Below are 21,891 nucleotides of genomic sequence, written 5' to 3' on the forward strand. Positions count from 1 at the left end.
GACACATGACAGCTGTGTTTAAAAATCTGGGTTATTCCACAAATATTCATTTCTGAACTCTTCGTAAGTTAAAACTTTAGTATTTTGTTGTTAAAAATGACTCCAAGGTTTAATATGAACATGCAAATAACATGAAATAATTGAGATGAAGGCAGATGATTTAAGGGTTAAGTCCCTGAGTCTTACCTTTACGTGGATGGCATCCCTTTATGTATCTGGTAACACTGATGATAGCTAGTGTGTTGATGCTTCCAAGTCCAAAAACTAAGGTGAAGAAGCCGTCCACCTGGAAAACACCAGCGATACATTCATTTTTCTAATATTTGAAAGCAAGGCTTGTTTTTAATGAAGAATAAAATTGACCTAAATTGCTCAATCTAACAAAAAGATTAAAAGTCAACAATACATTGTTTCTGCTGTTGTGTAAAAGAGCTGAACACAATTGCTCTTAAGAGAAATTACCATACATTTCCTATTGCATACCATTAACCAGAAGTATTTTGCTCAATTACATTATATCCATTTTCGCTATAAAGCAGACAATATTATAAAATATATAAATTAAATTAAATCCCACTTGAATTGAAGTGTATTAAACATTTTAAAACACTACATAAAAACATAAAACAACAAAACATAAAAATGAAGCAGTTTAGGATTTCCATCCATTTGGACATTTTTTATTATTATGCAAAAATTGAAAATGTCCAGACAGAATACATATTCGGAGATCTGTGAAATAGAGTAGGACATTTTGTTTGTATATTTACAGCTTTACCACTAGCCAACAGTATTCACAACACAGATTAACCTATAAGACTACAGCTGGGTTAATTGGATCACGTTGTTGTTGCACAGGATTTTCCTGCACGGAATGAATGTCAAATGTGCCTTGTTACTTGCACTTACTTCCAAACGGTTATCTTTCTCTCATTAGATTGCCCACCTAACTGACCCCATAGCCCTGTAGCTGGTACAGGACGTTTTTACTCCTGCAACGAACCTGGTGAAAATAAGATCCAATACATCTGCATTCAGACAAATTAAAGTTCAGACCTCCACAGCCACAGTCAACTGCAATGGTAACTACAGATGCCATGGCACTTATCGTCAGATTAGGGGTGTACACCCAGTGTCATGGCTAAATGTCCAGTCTGGCCCTCAAACCATCATGGCCAGCTAATCATCTTCATATCCAAATGGCTCAGTCTACACCTGTCTTCCCTGTAGGCAATCAACCATGTAACTCTGGATAAAAGTGTCAGCTGAATAGCTACAATGTAAAACAAAACTGACATTGGTGAGCATCTCTGATAAAGATGGACATCTTCTAGCCTCTTTACCTTCTCTTAGTATAGACCCAGGACCCAGTGTACTTGGACTAATCCAATTAGTTCATGTAATCTAATCTGTCTACATCCATTCACCACCACCCCCCCCCCTGTTTGTTTTTCTAAACCATGTCAGCTTCACTTTGAAGGACAAAGCCAACGTCCCAAGGAAAAACCTTGCACCCAAACCCAAAGAAAATTGGTAAGATTATTCTGCAAATGTGGTTTCTCTATAGTTTGAAAGTAGGTTAATGTCCTAGAATTTCACTTTCTGCTTGATATAGTATATAGAGTTGCAATTTCATCTTTGACCACTCTCTCTACCTACTCTGATCCATACATCCAATAATCCAGCTTTCAATGTCTGCTGACCTCAGACCTATGCACCACGTTTCTCAGATGGTATTCATCTCTCTCCTCCTCACTTCCACATATTGCTGTTTGACTTAACTGCCCTCTGCTCAAAGATTCAATATCTTTTTGCTATTTTATTTTGGTTAGACAAAAATACCATCTGTAGATGCTCAACAAATATTCACACTATGAACAAACTGGATGCTTGGTTACGTTAGGGTTAAGATTACCCAATTGCTATTATAAGAGTTAGGGAAGGGGTTGGACATGTCTAAGGTTTAAGGTTCGGGTTAGTAGATAGCTAACCGAAATGTTATTGACAGTCATCTACACGTTGACTGTTGAAACATTTAAAGCATTAATATTCAACCGCACACATCGTTGTTGTTTTAAAGAACAGAAAATATTGTCAGAGTTTGCTGACTTCTTTATTAAGCCATATGTTCAAAGTTTACCTGCATATATTAGAGATTCCACTGATTTCATTAATAAGATTTCAACACTTACAAATTTGCTGGATGATGTTCTTTTGGTGACTTTGGATGTTGCCGGTCTTAATACTAACATACCACATAATGGGGCTTAGAGGCCTTACGTTTTTATCTCCAGAATCGGGACCACACATCCGTTCCACCCAATCAGCTAATTTGGTTATGAAGAATAATTATTTCAACTTCAATGGAGATTTCTTCTTACAAATGTCGGGTACGAGTATGGGTTCTATCTGTGCGCCCAACTATGCCAACCTGTTTGTTGGTTTATTTGAGGAAACATTTCTCTGCAACCATGAGCACAATAGCCACTTTTCTAAAATGTTTAAATGGTACAGATATATTGATGATATCTTCTGTTTGTATCAGGGAGAAATTAACTAATTGCATTCTTTTTTGACTTTATTAAATAGCTTTAATAGCAATCTGAAATTTACTATGGATTAAAATGAGGTGAAGGTAAATTTTTTGGACATGTGGGTTATACAGAATAATGGTACCTTAATCGCTACACTATACTGCAAAGAAACTGATAAAAACTCTATTTTGTTGGCAAGCAGTTTTCATCCTACCCCACTAAAGAGAGGCCTTCCCAAAAGCCAATTTCTTAGACTTCCAAGAATATGTAACGCAACCGAAGATTTTATGGGAAAAGCTATAGAAATGCCAGCTAGATTTTTACAGTGTGGGTCCCCTTCTGAACAGATTCAGGTGGCTTATGAAGGGGCACTCAGCAAATCTTGCTCAGAATTGTTGGAGAAAAGCGTGAAAAAGGAGAAGAGATTTTTGGTAACTTGCTTCTTATACCCTCAATCAAATGTCATAAAACCAGTTTTTTGGAAAACATTGGCATATTTAAAAATCGGACCCTGAACTAGCTCGTATTTTAAAGATCAGACCCTTTTTGTATACAAAGGAGGGAAAAACTTGAGACTTTTTGGTCCATGCTGACTTCACAAGCCTACGCAAGCTCCAGAAAAGAGGCTTTTAAGCCCCTTACCTGATGGAAATTATCGCTGCCGTGGCTGTGCACAATGCAATAACACTTTGCAAAACCACCGGTTTTTCACATCCCCATACAAACAAAATATTTCCCAGAAAAAGCGTTCTCATGTGCTTCCACTCATGTTGTTTACATAATACACGGTCCATGTGGGTTAGTGTATAGAGATAAAACCTAAAGAAAGCTTAAACAACGTATAAGTGAACATAAAAGTACAACACATAGAGGGGGTGATCATGATCTACTGTTAAAAAGACGTGAAGCTTTTTGGATTTTTACTTTATAGACCTTGACGCCTCAGGGCTTGATTGATGAGTTGCTCCTTAATGAGATGTTATGAGATGTTATGAAATGTATCTAGTTCTGTTTGTTTCTTCCCTCCTTTCTTGTGAATGGATTTCTATTTTGCTTTAATCCAGTTTTTTTCCTTTTTTGCTCTTATTCCTGTTTAGGGACATATTCTAGAAGTAGCCCCACTATAGATTTATGGGCTAATAGAATTTGCAAATATGATCTGGTTGTTGATATTATTTCATATTGATAATGTCATGTGTTTTAATATCTTTGCATTATAATTATGGGTAATCTTAGCAAAGTATTATGTAATCTTTATCTTCCATATATCGCCATTATGTAGTCTACTGATTATTTAGTCAATGAGTGACGTATATGTAATGTGTGACCCTGTTGGTCCACTTGAGGGAATGTCACCTATTTAAGATGGCCTCTTGTGATTTTATAAGATAAACTGATGAAGGTCCTCGGACCGGGACGTTGTTTTCATTAAAGTTTTTGATATTGCAAGTTATATGGACAGTGTGTGGGATATCTTGTTCAATATTTTTTCCACCTTCGGTCTTCTCTGATGCACAGGTCGATTTGCAGGTGCAAAAGTTTTGTAAATTCGAAGAACAGAAAATAGCAAACAGAATTTCACAAAGATGCCATTAAATGCAGAGAACTATTTAAAATGTGTCCTAGGTGGTCCAGCAGGCTGACACGCTGCTTCTGGTGCATGTAATGTGTCCTAGGTGGTCCAGCAGGCTGACACGCAGCTTCTGGTGCATGTAATGTAATCTGCTGCAGCCTTGGTTTGTATCTGGTCCACTGCTTTTTCATCAAACTCCTTTTTTCCTGTCAAAGCAGAGCATGTATGTATATACAGTGACTGTCTTATTATTGTATTAGTATTATTGTGTTACATCTTGAAATCAGCGTGGAATAAACTGGGTGCTTTTCCCACTGATTGACACAAAATGTGTGTACAAGTGAAAAATAAAATCCACAAATGTATTTAAACGAATTAAAATTTCAAAGCAGAAAATAATTGAGTGCATAAATATTCACCTTCTTTAGTCAATATTTGGTAGAGGTACATTTGGCAATCATTACAGACATAAGTTTATTTGTATAGTCTTTAACACCTTTGCACTTATGGACACAACAATTTTTTACCATTATTTCTTTGCAATATTGCTCAAGCTCTGTTAAGCTGTATGGAGATCATGCTTGAACAGTGATTTTCAACTCTTTCCTCATTCTCATTTGGATTGAGGTCCAGGTTTTTGACTGGGGCCCTCCAGGATATTTAACTTGTTTTTAAGCCAGACCAGTGTGGCTTTGGCTGTATGTTTGGGGTCATTGTCCTCCTAGAAGATAAATCTCCTCCCAAGTCTCAAGTCTCATGCAGACTTCACCAGGGTTTTTACCAGGATTTCTTTGTACTTAGCTACATCCATTTTGCCCTCTTATCTTCACAGGCTTTCCAGGCCATGTGCAGTGTTAGGCTTGAACAATTAGCCTTGAGGACAAAAAGCTCTATTTTGGTCTCATCAGTTCAGGTCTCCCAGCTCAGCCATGGAAGATAGTAACTCCTTTATTGTTGTGATAGGCCTCTTGGTTGCTTCACTGACTAGTGCCCTTCTTGCACGGATTCTCAGTTTTTGAGGACGGCCTGTTGTAGACAGATTCACAGTTGTTTCATATTCTCTTCATTTCGTAATAATGGACAATATTATGCTCTAGGAGATATTCAATGCCTTATAAATGTACACAGCTCAAAATAAGTAAGGGAACACTTAAATCACACACAGGGTCTCAATGAATTAAATATATTAAAGATCAAAATCTTAACTGTACATTGTGTAATTTGTAATTTGTTGAGAACAAAATAATGTAACAAAGATCAATGGAAACCAAAATCACCAACCAATTGAGGGCTGGATTCAAACTCACACCAAAAATCTAAGTAAACAAACTGTTCTAACTTGAATTAATTTCATCATGGCAACTCATAATTTGACTCAGTAGTGTACACTCACCTAAAGGATTATTAGGAACACCTGTTAAATTTCTCATTAATGCAATTGTCTAATCAACCAATCACATGGCAATTGTTTCAATGCATTTAGGGGTGTGGTCCTGGTCAAGACTCCTGAACTCCAAACTGAATGTCAGAATGGGAAAGAAAGGTGATTTAAGCAATTTTGAGCGTGGCCTGGTTGTTGGTGCCAGACGGGCCGGTCTGAGTATTTCACAATCTGCTCAGTTACTGGGATTTTCACGCACAACCATTTCTAGGGTTTACAAAGAATGGTGTGAAAAGGGAAAAACATCCAGTATGCGGCAGTCCTGTGGGAGAAAATGCCTTGTTGATGCTAGAGGTCAGAGGAGAATGGGCCGACTGATTCAAGCTGATAGAAGAGCAACTTTGACTGAAATAACCACTCTTTACAACCGAGGTATGCAGCAAAGCATTTGTGAAGCCACAACACACACAACCTTGAGGCAGATGGGCTACAACAGCATAAGACCCCACCAGGTACCACTCATCTCCACTACAAAAAGGAAAAAGGAAAAAATTGGACAGTTGAAGACTGGAAGAATGTTGCCTGGTCTGATGAGTCTCGATTTCTGTTGAGACATTCAGATGGTAGAGTCAGAATTTGGCGTAAACAGAATGAGAACATGGATCCATCATGCCTTGTTACCACTGTGCAGGCTGGTGGTGGTGGTGTAATGGTGTGGGGAATGTTTTCTTGGCCCACTTTAGGCCCCTTAGTGCCAATTGGGCATCGTTTAAAAGCCACGGCCTACCTGAGCATTGTTTCTGACCATGTCCATCCCTTTATGACCACCATGTACCCATCCTCTGATGGCTACTTCCAGCAGGATAATGCACCATGTCACAGAGCTCGAATCATTTCAAATTGGTTTCTTGAACATGACAATGAGTTCACTGTACTGAAATGGCCCCCACAGTCACCAGATCTCAACCCAATAGAGCATCTTAGGGATGTGGTGGAACGGGAGCTTCGTGCCCTGGATGTGCATCCCACAAATCTCCATCAACTGCAAGATGCTATCCTATCAATATGGGCCAACATTTCTAAAGAATGCTTTCAGCACCTTGTTGAATCAATGCCCCGTAGAATTAAGGCAGTTCTGAAGGTGAAAGGGGGTCAAACACAGTATTAGTATGGTGTTCCTAATAATCCTTTAGGTGAGTGTATATGGCCCCCACATGCCTGTATGCTCTCCCAAAAACGTCTGGGCATGCTCGTGATGAGACAGCGGATGGTGTCCTGGGGGATCTTCTCCCAGACCTGGATCAGGGCATCAGTGAGCTTCTGGACAGTCTGTGGCACCACTTGGCAGGGATGGATGCACCGATACATAACATCCCAGAGGTTCTCAATTGGATTCTGGTTCGGGGAATGTGAGGGCCAGTCAATGGCATCAATGCCTTCATCATCCAGGAACTGCCTACACACTCTGGCCACATGAGGCCGGGCATTGTCCTGCACCAGGAGGAACCCAGGGCCCACTGCACCAGCGTGGGTCTGAGGATTTAATTCCAGTACCTAACAGCAATCAGGATACCATTGGCTAGCACGTTGAGGTGACCCTCCAAGGATATGCCTCCCCAGACCATCACTGACCCACCGCCAAACCGGTAATGCTGGATGAAGTTGCAGGCAGAATAACGTTCACGACAGCGTCTCCAGACTCTTTCATGTCTGTCATATGTGCTCAGTATGACCTGCCTATTCTGGTATTTTCTGGTGAATGCCAATCGAGCTGTACAGTGCTGGGCTGTGAGCACAGGTCCCACTAGAGGATGTCGGGCCCTCATGAGGTCATTTTGTAGGGTTCTGGCGGTGCTCCTCCTGTTCCTCCTCGCACAAAGGAGCAGATACCGGTCCTGCTGTTGGGTTGATGCCCTTCTACGGCCCTGTCCTGCTCCCCTCATGTAACGACTCATCTCCTGGTATCTCCTCTATGCTCTTGAGACTGTACTGGGAGACACAGTAAACCTTTTTGCGATGGCACATAAGGATGTGCCATCCTGGCGGATGTGGACTACCTGTGCAACCTGAATGGGCTGCAGGTACCGCCGAATGCTACTAGTAGTGACAAGGACACCAGCAAAATACAAAACTTGAGAAGATTCAATCAGGAAGGATAAGGAGAGAGCAATTGTCTGTGGCCACCACCTGGAAAACCATTCCCTTTTTGGGGGTTGTCTTGCTGCTGCCTCTCCAGTGCACCTGTTGTCACTTTCATTTGCACCAAAACTGGTGACATTGATTCACAATAGCTTACTAACTAGACAGATCAATATCCCTGAAGTTTAATTGGCTGGGTGTTTTACTGTGATTAATTACATGTTCCCTTAATTTGAGCAGTGTACTTACACCAATAAGCCATAACATTATGACCACTGAAAGGTGAAGTGAATAACACTGATAATCCCGTTATCATGGCACCTGTCAGTGGGTGGAATATATTAGGCAGCAAGTGAACATTCTGTCCTCATAGTTGACATGTTAGAAGTAGGATAAATAGGCAAGCGTAAGGATCTGAGTGACTTTAACAAGAGCCATATTGTGATGGCTAGACGACTGGGTCAGAGCATCTCCAAAACTGCAGACCTTGTGTGGAGATCCCAGTCTGCAGCGGTCAGTACCTATCAAAAGGAAATTGACGCACGTGGGAAGCGAAAGCTGGCCCATGTGGTCCGATTCAACAGTTTTTCAGAATAGGTTCTGATAGAAAGCCCTTGCTGAACAATGTCCACTGTCGGAAGTGACTACAATGGGCACGTGAGCATCAGAACTGGACCACGGAGCAATGGAAGAAGGAGGCCCCACCTTGCAATTTACAGGACTTAAAGGATCTGCTGCTAATATCTTAGTGCCAAATACCACAGCACACCTTCAGAGGTCTAGTGGAGTCCATGCCTTGATGAGTCAGGGCTGTTTTGGCAGCAAAAGAGGGACCTACACAATATTAGGCAGGTGGTCATAATGTTATGGCTGATTGGTGTATATCCTACAACCGACTGGTGATTTTGAAGAACTTCATTCCGGATTTACTTTGAAATTCCCTCTGTCTTCATGATGTAGTTTTTGTTAGGAATTGTACTAACAAACTGTTTGACTCATAGAGACAGGTGTATTTAAACTGAAATTATGGAAAACACCTTAACTGCACAAAGGCAGACTCCATACATCTTATTACGTGACTTTAAAAGACAGTTGGTTGTACCACTGCTCATTCAGCACTTTATCTAGAACAATAAGTTGTTTTTATTTTTCACTTTGACATTATGGACTATTTTGTGTTGATCAGTGACAAAAATGTTTTATAAAATTAATTAAAAATAAATCACACTGATGAGACAAAACATTATGCTCACTCACAGGTGAGGCGAATAACGTCAATCATCTCCTTACAAGGGCACATGTCAAGGTCTGGGTTGATGAGATGATAAGCGAACAAGCAGTTCTCAAAGTCAACATGTTGGATGCAGGAGAAATGGGCAGGAGTAAAGACCAGAGCAACATGGACAAGGTCAAAATTGTTCTGGCCAGTCGACTGGGTAAGAGCATCTCTGAAATGGCAAGGCTTGTGGGATGCTCCCGGTCAGCAGTGGTGAGTACCTACCGACAGTGGTCTGAGGAGGGACAAGTAACAACAGCCCAGCCACAAAGTGGTAGACCCAAACTCACAGAGCAGGGCCGCCGAGTGCTGAAGCGCGTAGCACATAAAAATCGCCAATCATCTCTGGCATTACTCACCAGAGTTTCACACTGCAGCGGGAGCTTCACAAAAGGTTTCCATAGCCAAGCAGCTGCACGCCAGCCTCACATGCGTAATTCCAAACCTCGGCTGGAGTGGTGTAAAGCACGCCGCCACTGGACGGAAACATGTTCTTAGGGGTGATGAATCACACTTCACTTTCTGGCAGTCTGATGGACGAATCTGGGTTGGCGCATGCCAGGAGAACACTACCTACCAGAATGCAGAGTACATACAGTACAGTAAAGTTTGGTGGAGGAGGGATAATGGTATGGGACTGTGTTCCAGGGTTTTGGCTAGGCCCCTTAGTTCCAGGGAAGTGTCATCTTAATGCTATTAAAGACATTTTAGACAATTGGGTGCTTCCAACTTTTAGGCAACAGTTTGGGGAAGGCCCTTTCCTGTTCCAGCAAGAATGTGCCTCTGTGTATAAAGCGGTGTCCAAAAAGGCATGATTCAGCAAGGTAGGTGTGGAGGAACTTCAGAGGCCTGCACAGAGCCCTGACCTCATCCCACTGAACACCTTTGGGATAAACTGGTACAGCGATTGCGAGGCATGATGCTTGACATCACAAATTACTTTTTGACTGAATGGGCACAAATTCCCACAGAGACATGCCTTCCCGCAAGAGTGGCAGCTGTTACACTTGTGCTCAAAAGATTGCATACCAAGATTGCAGGCAAAACACGTCTTATTTCTTATGGGATTCACATTCAACTGTAGGACAACAGAATGGCACAAAAATAAAAAAATCATGGCATCAAAGAATTTTTTTTACCCCTGTTCAAAAGCCTGAATTCCCATATTTCTTAATACTGTGTATTGCCCCCTTTAGCATAAATGACAGTGTGCAGTCTTTTGGAATAGTTGTCTATGAGGCCTTGAATTCTTGCAGGTGGTATAGCTGCCCATTCGTTTGGCAAAATGCCTCAAGGTCATGCAAAGTCTTTGGTCATTTTGCATGAGTCGCATGTTTGAGATCTCCCCAGAGTGGCTCAATGACATTAAGGTCAAGAGACTGTGATGGCCACTTCAGAACCTACTCCTTTTTCTGCTGTAACCACTGGAGGGTCAACTTGGCCTTGTGCTTAGGGTCCTTGTCAGGCTGGAAAGTCCAAGAGCGTCCCTTGCACAGCTTTTGTACGGAAGAATGCAAATTGCCTGCCAGTATTTTTTGATAACATGCTGCACTCATCTTGCCTTCAATTTTCACAAGATTCCCCATGCCTTTAGAGCTCACATACCCCAAAAACATCAGTAAGCCACCACCATGCTTCACAGTGGGGATGGTCTTCTGTTCAATATAGGGGCCTTGTTGAGCCCTCTCCAAACACAGTGCTTATGGTTGTGACCATAAAGCTCTGTTTTGGTCTAGTCACTCCAAATTACAGTGTGTCAGAAGCTATGAGGCCTATCATGGTGTTGTCAGGCACACTGTAACCCAGGCTTTTTTGTGGCATTGGCGCAGTAAAGGCTTCTTTCTGGCAACTCCACCATGCAGCTCATTTTTGTTCAGGTATTATCCTCCTAGAAACAACCACACAGTCTTTTTCCAGAGCAGCCTGTATTTCTCCTGAGGTGACCAGTGGGTTTTTCTTTGTATCCTGAACAATTCTTCTGGGAGTTTTGGCTGAAATCTTTCTTGGTCTACCTGACCTTGGCTTGGTATCAAGAGATCCCTGAATATTCCACTTCTTAATAAGTGATTGCAAGGCTTTGGATATCGATTTTATGCCTTTTTCCATATTTATTAAGTTCCATTACATTGTTACGCAGGTTTTTTGACTCCCAGTGGCTCAGTATCTAGTCTGCTCAGTGCATCCATGTGAGAGCTAACGAACTCATTCATTCTTTATACACAGACACTGATTGCAATTTAAAAAGCCACGTGTGGGAAATTCAACTTTAATTGCCATTTTCACCTGTGTGTGTCACCTTGTGTGTATGTAACAAGGCCAAACATTCAAGGGTATGTAAACTTTTGATCAGGGTCATTTGGGTGATTTCTGTTATCATTATGATTTAAAAAGGACCCAAACAACTATATGATAATAAATTGCTTCATACGATCACTATCCTTGAATAAAAGTTTTAACCAAATCAATGCCTTAAAATCAAAATTTCGGCCAGAGTATGCAAACTTAAGAGCACAACTGTATTGATGCAAGGGACGACAACAATTTTAATTCCTGTGGTTTTGGAATGGATTGTCCAACAAGCTCATTTAGGTGTGACGCTCACATACTTTTGGCCATATAGTGTATTTACATTATCAATTAAAAGTTAGGGCTCACCTACACATTCAAGGGTATTTTTTTTATTTTTCCACATTATAGAATTATGGTAAAGACATCAAAACTATAAAATAAAATATGGAATCATGTAGCAACCAAATAAGTGTCAAACAGATCAAAGTACATTTTATATTGATTTTTCAAAGTAGACACCCTATGCACTGTCAAAATAAAACTTGCTTTCTTTTCATCAAATAAATAAACAAGTACCAGATCTTAATTCTTCATTAGGCAATTAGCTGGAAATAATGAAGAAGACCTTTGTAGTTTGTTTGGTAGAGCAAGGTACTAGCAATACCACGATTGTGTTTGCAACTCTCACAGCTAGAGCAGAACCATATAAAACAAACATTGCTGTGGATGACAGCGTCTGCTAAATGACTTATAACTGGCCATAGGAATGAAGACAGAGGTACATTTTGTTTGTAAATCAGCCATTTTAAAGGAGTTTTGTATTGTTTGTATATTTAATTAATTAGTTAGGTGCATATATTTGTCCTTATTCCCACATCTACACATGTATGAAATGGAAATTTGTTTTTCCTCCATATCCTACTCCGCCGAGACCCTTGGAGAGTTTTGGCAAAGCCTAGATACAGTCATCAGCATTACTGATGGCAAACTTGGAGCAATAATGGTTAACAGCCACCTGAACAAATCTGAAAACAGATTTTTCACCTCCCTTTCCAAAACCATCATGTTTTCATGGGATACACATGCCATGTTTTAATTCGGTCAATTTTACTGCAAGAGATTTCTATGCAAAACCCCAAACACATCAGTTTTGGCATATAAAAAGATTTTCAAAGGGACGGTTTCATGGACACAGTTCAAGCCTAGTCTAGCAGTAAAAAAAATATAGCTAAATGTAGAACTCCATTAACCAACTTATTTAGTTCCACTTTAACATGTCAGAATTGACTTGCCCTAACAAACAAAAAGCATGAACCCCTAAACAACGTCAGATTAAAATTAGCATTGTAGGATCATTTCATGTCATTTGGCAAAGTGGCGAAAATTAAGATCCTACTGTACATTTGTACCTGGCATGTCCAGATGGTAGTGATCATGTACCCATTATCCCGAAGCACATTGAAGATCTCCAGGATTCCTCTGGAATAACCGAACACAGAGATACTGGCGTCAGAGATGGCCAGGTTAAAGGTGAGATAGTCTGTTGGTTGCAGCGAGGCCCGCTGTTTGTACAGGACAAATATAACAACACTGTTGCCGAACCATGACAGCCAACCTGACAAGGAAAAAAAGATATGGGCTGCTTTAAAAAAAAACTGTAAACACTGCATACTGTACCTAACTGTACACATTTTAAATGTACATTTTTGTCATTTACCTGATGCTCCTATACAGAAACTAGGGATGATGCATAATTATATGGGGGCCAGACTGGAAAATACTTCCCGCGGGAGGTGGTGCAATTGGCCAGCACAGTTTGGGTTTTGGGGTGTTAGTAATCAATTATGGTTGCCTTGCCTCATCACTCTCTAGCGACTTCTTGTGGTGGCTTGGGCATGTGAGCTCAATTATCTTAAAAGGCCAGAAAATGTGTTCCTTTCAACATTAAAGTCTGTCTGTCTAAAGTGATAACAACCACAACGGCTTTGCATGTGCAATTGAACATCAATAGCCACATATCTCGACATTGACTGTCCCGAGGCTGCTGGGAATTGCTGCATGATCCTTCAGGAATTGGAGGAACATGTTTAAAGAAATTTTGCTTAGGGCCTCCAAAAGGCTAGAGCCGGCACAGAAAACATTCATATTAACAGTGATTTCCTTGCTCATGAATGGAAATACATGAATATTGCTGTATAGCCAGGATTCCATCTAGTAACATTTTGGTTTCAAGTCGAATGCTCATACCGCTAGGATACATGCTGTCCCACTAATTTGTCCCAAACGCCTATGGCTAAAGGCCTCCTATGTATTGGATGCTATTCCCACCAAACAAACTGCATGTCCCAAATGAACATGACACAATAAAGTGACTAGATAACTTCCTTTCATACGCTCCTTTAGTACCACTCGTCTGAGCCTAAACTTTGCTTAATCACATTTCCTGTAAAGTTAGTAGTAAGTGCAAGTAGTTTGCCTATCAGTCAACGTATTGACCTTTCAAGTCAGGGACGATTTTATGACATGCATTACGCATGCTTTAATTCTGTCCTATCTTAAAGGACTCTGGTTGCCTGCCAACTTGCCGAGGATTACGATTTCCATACCTGCAGGTTCCACTTCATTCCCTGCGAAGATTTGTACCCAGCTATACCACCAAATCTAGTAATTTATACGGTAAAAAAAATATGTAATTAAAATGTTTTTTTGGTAGGGGTTATTTGTATGTATAATTCAGCGACAATTATCTACTGAATCATCACATATACATTTGTAAAAAAATACTCTTCGAATCATAGTATATTACACAGTTCTCTCTTTCATATTTGAATAACAAAATATTAAACACCTTCTGAAGTTTTGAACAACCCAATATTAGCGCACATGCCTTTTTGCCATGATTAAAAAACATTATTACGTTTTTGCATTAAAATAAAGAATAAGAAAATAAAAATGTAACATTCCAGCAACTTTATAAGCAATGAATTTCCATGAAAGGTTGTACCCACCCAGCACCAACAGGTACACCCCTATAATGGTCTCCCCTTGATCCGAGAGAGGTGGGTCTTTACTCGACATGGTGAAATTGTTGTTCCTCCATAGAGTGTTAGACATTTGAAACGCATTATTGACTGCCATTCTGTTCCAAATGTTACCACTGCCGAGACATGAACGGACCGCGGTCGCACAAAGGTGCTTCCAGTGAGAAAACTATTGACCGACTACCCTCTCTGAATCCCGTCGAAAGATATTCCTAGATGCAGCGTTGTTTTAACTACCCGAGAGAGGGATGACGTGTGTTCATTAATCCCAATAATCCTCCGAGGTTGATACCCTTGAGAGAAAAAGGACTTGGTAAATTATAACGCAATGCCCTCGAGGAAATTGCAAGTGGGAAGCGTTTAGTATGTGGCTATCTGGGCGAAATGACAAGCACAATCATTTTTTGTAAATACATTTTTTGGTTGTTCAATTTAATTTAGCATTTTCTATATGAAACACACATGGCAGTAGTCAGCGCACACGTTATATAGGGACGCGTAGTAGCTGTCAAATGGCCAGTAATCATTACGGCAATCCACCGTCTAAAACGCTGTCCATTCAATGAAATATGAGCGTATGGGTGCAATTTTGCTGTTCTTATCCATCAACACTTCAATCTGTCATATACTTGTCCAAATAGCCTTAATAGTCTTCAGATGTTCAGTAACTGGACTATCAATGGTAATAATGCTGGTAATCACTCTGACATCCCATCGACCAATCATAAAAGGATGTTCATTCGTCAACCCAGACGAAATCACGAAAGTTATTGTCCTAATTTACATAAGCATTCTAAAATCATGGTTGATAAGATATAACATTTGTATAGGGTTTCATTTTAAAATGAAACTTACATTTTTTAAGTTGATTAAGGGGTCAGCCCTCAAATAACTTATTGCTGATTCTGTTTACTTTCACCATCTTGGTAAAAATAAATATGATTTCATTAATATATTATGTTATGATGACTCTACACTCAGTTAGTGGATTGACAGCTAACAGAAAGGTGCTTCAAGTTCTGGGCAAGTGCCCTAGAGGTTGATAAATTGTGTGCCTCTGAACATGATTCAGGCCCATTATAAGCTTACAGACCTCATAAGTCTTCAGTGTTTCTTGCTGCTAATCAACACTGATCCAGTCTGCTGTTTTGGTTCATGTAAGTATTAGGTGAACAGATCCCAGATTATGTGCTTTGTTCTACCTGTACTGTAGTAGTGGGAATTGCAATGTCTAAAGAGTCCTCTAGGAGAATGGAAGTAGTGACGTGGAAATGTATCTGATGACGCACACACACCCACAAACCCACACCCACACATAGAAGCCAATCCGCTGCACAAACACACCCACACACACGCACACACACACACACACACACACACACAAACAAACCCAAACCCACACCCACACATAGAAGCCAATCCGCTGCACAAACACACCCACACACACACACACAGATACTGACCACTGTCCCTGCATTTTAAAATCATAAGCGTTCAGACCAGTTGAGTCATGGAAGGAATTGTATTAAATCTATGAGATTCTAACATCCATACCCAGTTCTGCCATTAAACCTCAGCCATTCTTGTTGCACTCTATTCTATTGAGCGTAACCTTTAACTAAGCCAACACAGTTTATGCATGCAAGTGAAATTATAGTGTAGCCTAGCGTGCCTTTTCACTCCCCACTAAAAGCTGTTATCGAAACTGGTATTACGCTTATTATCCAGAAAGAGGGCCCTTCATTAATGTGAGTAATGGTTAATGTGTAATTCTCTGCCGGAAAGATGCCTCTATTCCCGTCTTGATGTCTTTTTTTATATATTTTTTTTGTATGCGTCAGTGCAATACTTGAAATGTGACTGTGGACTATCTCTCTCTCTCAGACATGGGCTATTATATAACAATCAATGAAAATTTGCTCAAAGCCTGGGAAGTTGAATGTTTTGCCGAAATGAAATTCACAAAAGCCCCATATGCTATAATTCATCAAGGGTTTTTTATATTAATGAACAGGGGATTACTACTGCACAAAGACTTCAACCAAGTCAATTTCATAAATGTTTACACATTGTGGGATGTACTTTCCTCTCTATCTCTGTCTCTCTCATTCCCTCTTTTGTAATACCTTGGGCACATTTTAATGATCTCGTCTCCTATAATGCAGTGGTTAACTAATCCATTTCCCCATCTGACGATGGCGCGGCTGGTAGTCGTCTGGCCTCAGCGAGCGCCATCCCTCGGCGTAGTGATCTGTGTCAAGGTCCTGTAAGAGCATACAAAGCGCTAAGAGATCAGAGCTTAACTACTACATCAGAAAAGCGGATTGCCTGTACGTGAGTGACAGGAGGCACTGGACCCCTGCAGACAATCCCTGATACACCGACCACAGAAGGACTGTCACTACAACGTGTAGAATAACGGTCAAGGGCTGTTTCAGGGTCAATTTAGTGTCCAATGTTATGAAGTGACATACAAATCCACACATACCTTTTTATTGTGCAGAACAGTTACAAACAGGATTTTCGCATGGTTCGATTTTAACTAGAAGTACTGAATAATGTAAAACTGTGACAAGACCGGAATGTCAGCTTGTTTAAAATGGGTGGAGTTTTGGCCTGCCTGACAACATCACCAGGCACTATAGGTTTTTCTACTCCTCTTATTAGGTTCCTCAAACTAGATCCCTCACTATGACCATTCCCAGACAGTCCTAGTAAAATTTTTGTTGGAGAGTTTTGCTTAGTGGTTAATGTTCTTTTTTGACTATTTGCTCATACAGTAAGGTCCCTAGTTGTTTACCCCAAAAAGTTATTAGATAAAAAAAAAAGGGTTGCATTAATGATACATACTCCTGACTCTACTTGACCGTTATCAACAAAGGCCTATTTGTTTATCCCTCCCGTCTTTATGCAAATGTTAGGAAGTGTTCAGTGAATGGATTACTTGTAACTCTGACTGAACGTGCGTAATTATGTTTAGTTTTCCTCTTAATGAAGCCTTAATTCAGTGTACAAGGGTGAATGTTGGCCTGTTGGAAGTCCTTTTAAGTTTTGCTACAGTCTTGAATGTGCTCCATGTTCAACTGTGTTGTCTTCATGCTTGTAGGTTTCCCCTAGTGATGGAGTACAGTGGATTCCCTTTCTATGAAAGAGGAGCTCATGCTATGCTCTGAGTGCAAGCCGAGCAAGGGAGAGGACGGAGGTGCGGCTGTGTCCAAATGTGACACCAGATAATTAAAGAATTATTGTTTTTTTATCCAACTTTTCGTAGTTTGAATAGTGGGTAATAAGGCTACTATACTAGCAATGTGCAAATTTTCTCATGTTCATCCATTTATGTCCAGTGTTTGATAGGTGGTAACATTTCCACTTAAATCTCACTTAATTGCCTGTTTTTCACCAGCAAGTTCTTCCCTACTTTTTCCCCTAGTGTAACATTCAAAACATTTGTAATGACCTGTCATACTTGACAATTGTCCAATGCATCTAAAAGAATAAGACTTATTTTCTGTGACTTGATTGTCATAACGCATGACAAGAGACAAGGGAAAAATATGCATGTATTTTGATGGATATCTTTGCGTGCGGTTGAAGGACAAAATCAAGTAGACTTGAAATGTTAACAAATTAGATGAAAATAAATGAAGGCCACCTTTAAAAAAGAATCAGCACTTGGATTTAATAGTTAATACCTCTGACCTTGGAAGATATAGTAGTGACCATCAACGTTTGATGAACAAGCATCAAGACTTCAAAGCCAAGTTTGAGCTAGTGGCAGCAGCTAACAAGCAGTCCACTACGCATAGAGCAGTACAGACGGCTATGTCACTGGAAGGTGAAGCCAGTCTTTCTGAACCTGTTGGAACAGGAGATTGTGGACCGCCAGATTATAACAGATTATATGCTTTAGCTCCTCTTTGGCCAGCCAGTGGTAGTTGTGGTAAAGCTTCAACAACCCACTGAACAGACGGAAAGTGGGAAGACGCTAGGCCTTTATACCAGTGAGGTTTGTTATTTGACACAGAAGGCCTATTCCCAGTCCTTCGGCAGTGTTGTCATGACCATTGCTACAAGAGCGTTCAAGTGCTTAACACCAGGCAGACCCCGAAAACCGGGTTGCCTTAGTGGACCTGTGACAATAGGGGCTGTAGTAACAAAGGCCATGACTGTTGAGAAAGTTCTCAGAGAAGTACAACCCTCCTCAGCTTGTAGATCCCATAGCGTAATTGTACCTAGTGCAAGTTTCAAACCCTCCATCTTGACAAGCGGCTGACATAACTCTAACCTAACACAACCAGATTTATCACATCAAATATGCTGCCAGTAAGGTCCACTTGATGAGATTCTGCCACTCCTTTTGAATCTAAAGCGACTGTACATCCAACACATTTTGGAACAGAACAGGCTCAGTGCGGTAGAGGCACCACTGGGATCCACACCCACCCACAGAGAGACTACCACTGGGATCCACACCCACCCACAGAGAGACTACCAGTGGGATCCACACCCACCCACAGAGAGACTACCAGTGGGATCCACACCCCACCCACAGAGAGACTACCAGTGGGATCTACACCCACCCACAGAGAGACTACCAGTGGGATCCACACCCACCCACAGAGAGACTACCACTGGGATCCACACCCACCCACAGAGAGACTACCACTGGGATCCACACCCACCCACAGAGAGACTACCACTGGGATCCACACCCACCCACAGAGAGACTACCACTGGGATCCACACCCACCCACAGAGAGACTACCACTGGGATCCACACCCACCCACAGAGAGACTACCAGTGGGATCCACACCCCACCCACAGAGAGACTACCAGTGGGATCCACACCCACCCACAGAGAGACTACCAGTGGGATCCACACCCACCCACAGAGAGACTACCACTGGGATCCACACCCACCCACAGAGAGACTACCACTGGGATCCACACCCACCCACAGAGAGACTACCACTGGGATCCACACCCACCCACAGAGAGACTACCACTGGGATCTACACCCACCCACAGAGAGACTACCACTGGGATCCACACCCACCCACAGAGAGACTACCACTGGGATCCACACCCACCCACAGAGAGACTACCACTGGGATCCACACCCACCCACAGAGAGACTACCAGTGGGATCCACACCCCACCCACAGAGAGACTACCACTGGGATCTACACCCACCCACAGAGAGACTACCAGTGGGATCCACACCCCACCCACAGAGAGACTACCACTGGGATCTACACCCACCCACAGAGAGACTACCAGTGGGATCCACACCCCACCCACAGAGAGACTACCACTGGGATCTACACCCCACCCACAGAGAGACTACCACTGGGATCTACACCCCACCCACAGAGTGTGATTACCATTGGCGAACGGTGTCCAACCCCTCCCCATCACAAACTCCCTTGAGCTAGCTTTGTACATCTCTGTAGAGGAACGTAGACGGCTCTTTGAAGCGTCACAGAGAAAGAGATTTTGGGTAACCATAGCTTGCGGAGGAGCTTCTGTGCACACATTCCAATTCTTAACAATGCGTTGTGCATTTTCTATGAGGCTGTGCATCAAAAAAACGCTGATTGGACAAGCAGTTCATATACGGTAGTACACAGAATAATAAAAAAACGTGAAAAGCTACAATTAAACTGATAGACAGCCAAAGGATGCATAGCCATATTCTTTCTCAACTAATTCACTAATTTCTTTCCCCTATCAATTTTTCTGCAAATAAAAACATGCTACTTCTCTTTGTTTACAGCTGTTTGCCATTTCCTTTTTTCCTTTGTTTTGTGGATGAGGCCCACTCATGTCCACACAGATGTTTTTGCAGAACTGACCCACCACCTTTCCCTGGTCCTACTCCTGCTGCTGTGGTGTAACAGGGACATGAGCTGTTTACCTCAACCTGGAGCTGTTTACCTCACTGGTAGATGTGCTGTATACCTCACTGGTAGATGTGCTGTATACCTCACTGGTAGATGTTTACCTCATCCTGGAGCTGTTTACCTCAACCTGGAGCTGTTTACCTCACTGGTAGATGTGCTGTATACCTCACTGGTAGATGTGCTGTATACCTCACTGGTAGATGCTGTGCTGTTTACGTCACCCTGGAGCTGTTTACCTCACTGGTGGATGTCCCGTTTTCCTCACCCTGGAGATGTTATCCTCACCCTGGAGCTGTTTACCTCACTGGTAGATGTGCTGTTTTCCTCACCATGGAGCTGTTTACCTCACTGGTAGAGGTGCTGTATACCTCACTGGTTGATGTGCTGTATACCTCAATGGTTGATGTGCTGTATACCTCAATGGTTAATGTGCTGTATACCTCAATGGTTAATGTGCTGTATACCTCAATGGTTAATGTGCTGTTCACGTCACCCTGGAGCTGTTTACCACATCTTGGAGCTGTTTACCTCACTGGTAGATGTGCGGTTTACCTACTAGTTGATGTGCTGTTTACCTCACTGGTAGAGGTGCTGTTCATGTCACCCTGGAGCTGTTTACCTCACTGGTAGATGTGCTGTTTTCGTCAAAGCCTGGACCAAACTGAACAATTGTGGAGAAAATTTTAAATCACAGTTCACCATTGCTCACCATCCAATCTGATTGAGTTTGAGGGGATCTACAATGAAGAAACTGCCCAAATAAATGTCCGGTAGAAGAATACCCAACAGCAGTGGTGTAAAGGAACAAAGTAATAATATTATAAAACATTTTTTTTGACTCTTTACTCAAGAATCCTTTTTTCTAGTGACTCGTTCAATTGTATTGTTAATTTGAACGTTTGACAGTGGATTTCTACAACATAAATTGCTTCATACCTGGTCCTCCAGCTCAGTTATCTGATCAACATCAATGTACATTCACAGAGAAAAATAGATCAAGGCAGGAACTTCATAAAGACATTTATAACTGATAATTGAACACAGACTATAATAATTAATATAGTTAGTTGATTACTGATGTAATGAAAAAGCAAGCATGCAGCCGCTGCCTTTGCCTGAGTAAAAAGGCTTGTGAACGACTGGCAGTGAAGTTCTACACAACCACGGAATACTCTGTTTTACTTTTGCAAAGAAAAATAGATCAAGACAGTGGCATTATAAGGACATGTTTGTAACATGTTAGGAACTAAAGCCGCCAGCCTTGTATAAGAGACGTTCCGTTTTGTACTATTAGTCTGATTGCTTTATTTTTCTCAGTACCAATAATTAGAAATGTAATGATGTGTGTAGAATTATTAGAACTAGTTCATGTACTCGGCTGTGACATTCATTCATTGTCTATATTTTGTATGCGTGATGATGCATACCTGATGGGCTCATTTACTGTAATGATGTCGTGTGGTGTCGTGTTGGCAAGGAACCAGGCGCAGGCATATATCGCATTCGTGGGTTTAATAACCATACAAAACAAACCGAACACGAACGGAAAACTCTACAAACGACTGAATGAAATAAAAGCGCGCGACATGCGTCTTAACAGGCAATTTTCAGACAGTACACGCAACACTCACCGATAAACAAACAGACAATAACGGCAACAATGATCCACAATGTGGGGAGCAGAGGGGAAACATTTAAACACATACAAACGATACAAATTGGGACCTGGTGTGAAAGATTGAAAACATTTGACA

At 41.4% G+C, this 21,891-nt stretch overlaps 1 protein-coding gene across 3 annotated transcripts in view; it reads right to left on the bottom strand.

The window, feature by feature from the left end:
• Positions 1–21,142, bottom strand: part of opn6a (opsin 6, group member a) — a 28,057-nt gene extending 6,915 nt beyond the window's left edge. Inside the window, exons 1-4 of one of the 3 annotated variants that reach the window (XM_010905862.3) lie at positions 21,074–21,142; positions 20,694–20,798; positions 12,602–12,807; positions 187–286 (exon numbers count right to left, since the gene is read on the bottom strand). In XM_010905862.3, coding sequence (XP_010904164.1) covers positions 187–286; positions 12,602–12,807; positions 20,694–20,736 — 349 coding nt within the window. In that variant the 5' untranslated portion in view covers positions 20,737–20,798; positions 21,074–21,142. Of the gene's footprint in view, positions 1–186; positions 287–12,601; positions 12,808–14,200; positions 14,466–20,693; positions 20,799–21,073 lie in introns of those variants that run through there. The other 2 variants (XM_010905865.4, XM_010905861.3) reach the window with 2 other exon arrangements.
• Positions 21,143–21,891: the final 749 nt, after the last annotated feature.

This window comes from Esox lucius, chromosome 9, assembly GCF_011004845.1.
Source record: "Esox lucius isolate fEsoLuc1 chromosome 9, fEsoLuc1.pri, whole genome shotgun sequence".
Taxonomy (NCBI): Eukaryota; Metazoa; Chordata; class Actinopteri; order Esociformes; family Esocidae; genus Esox; species Esox lucius.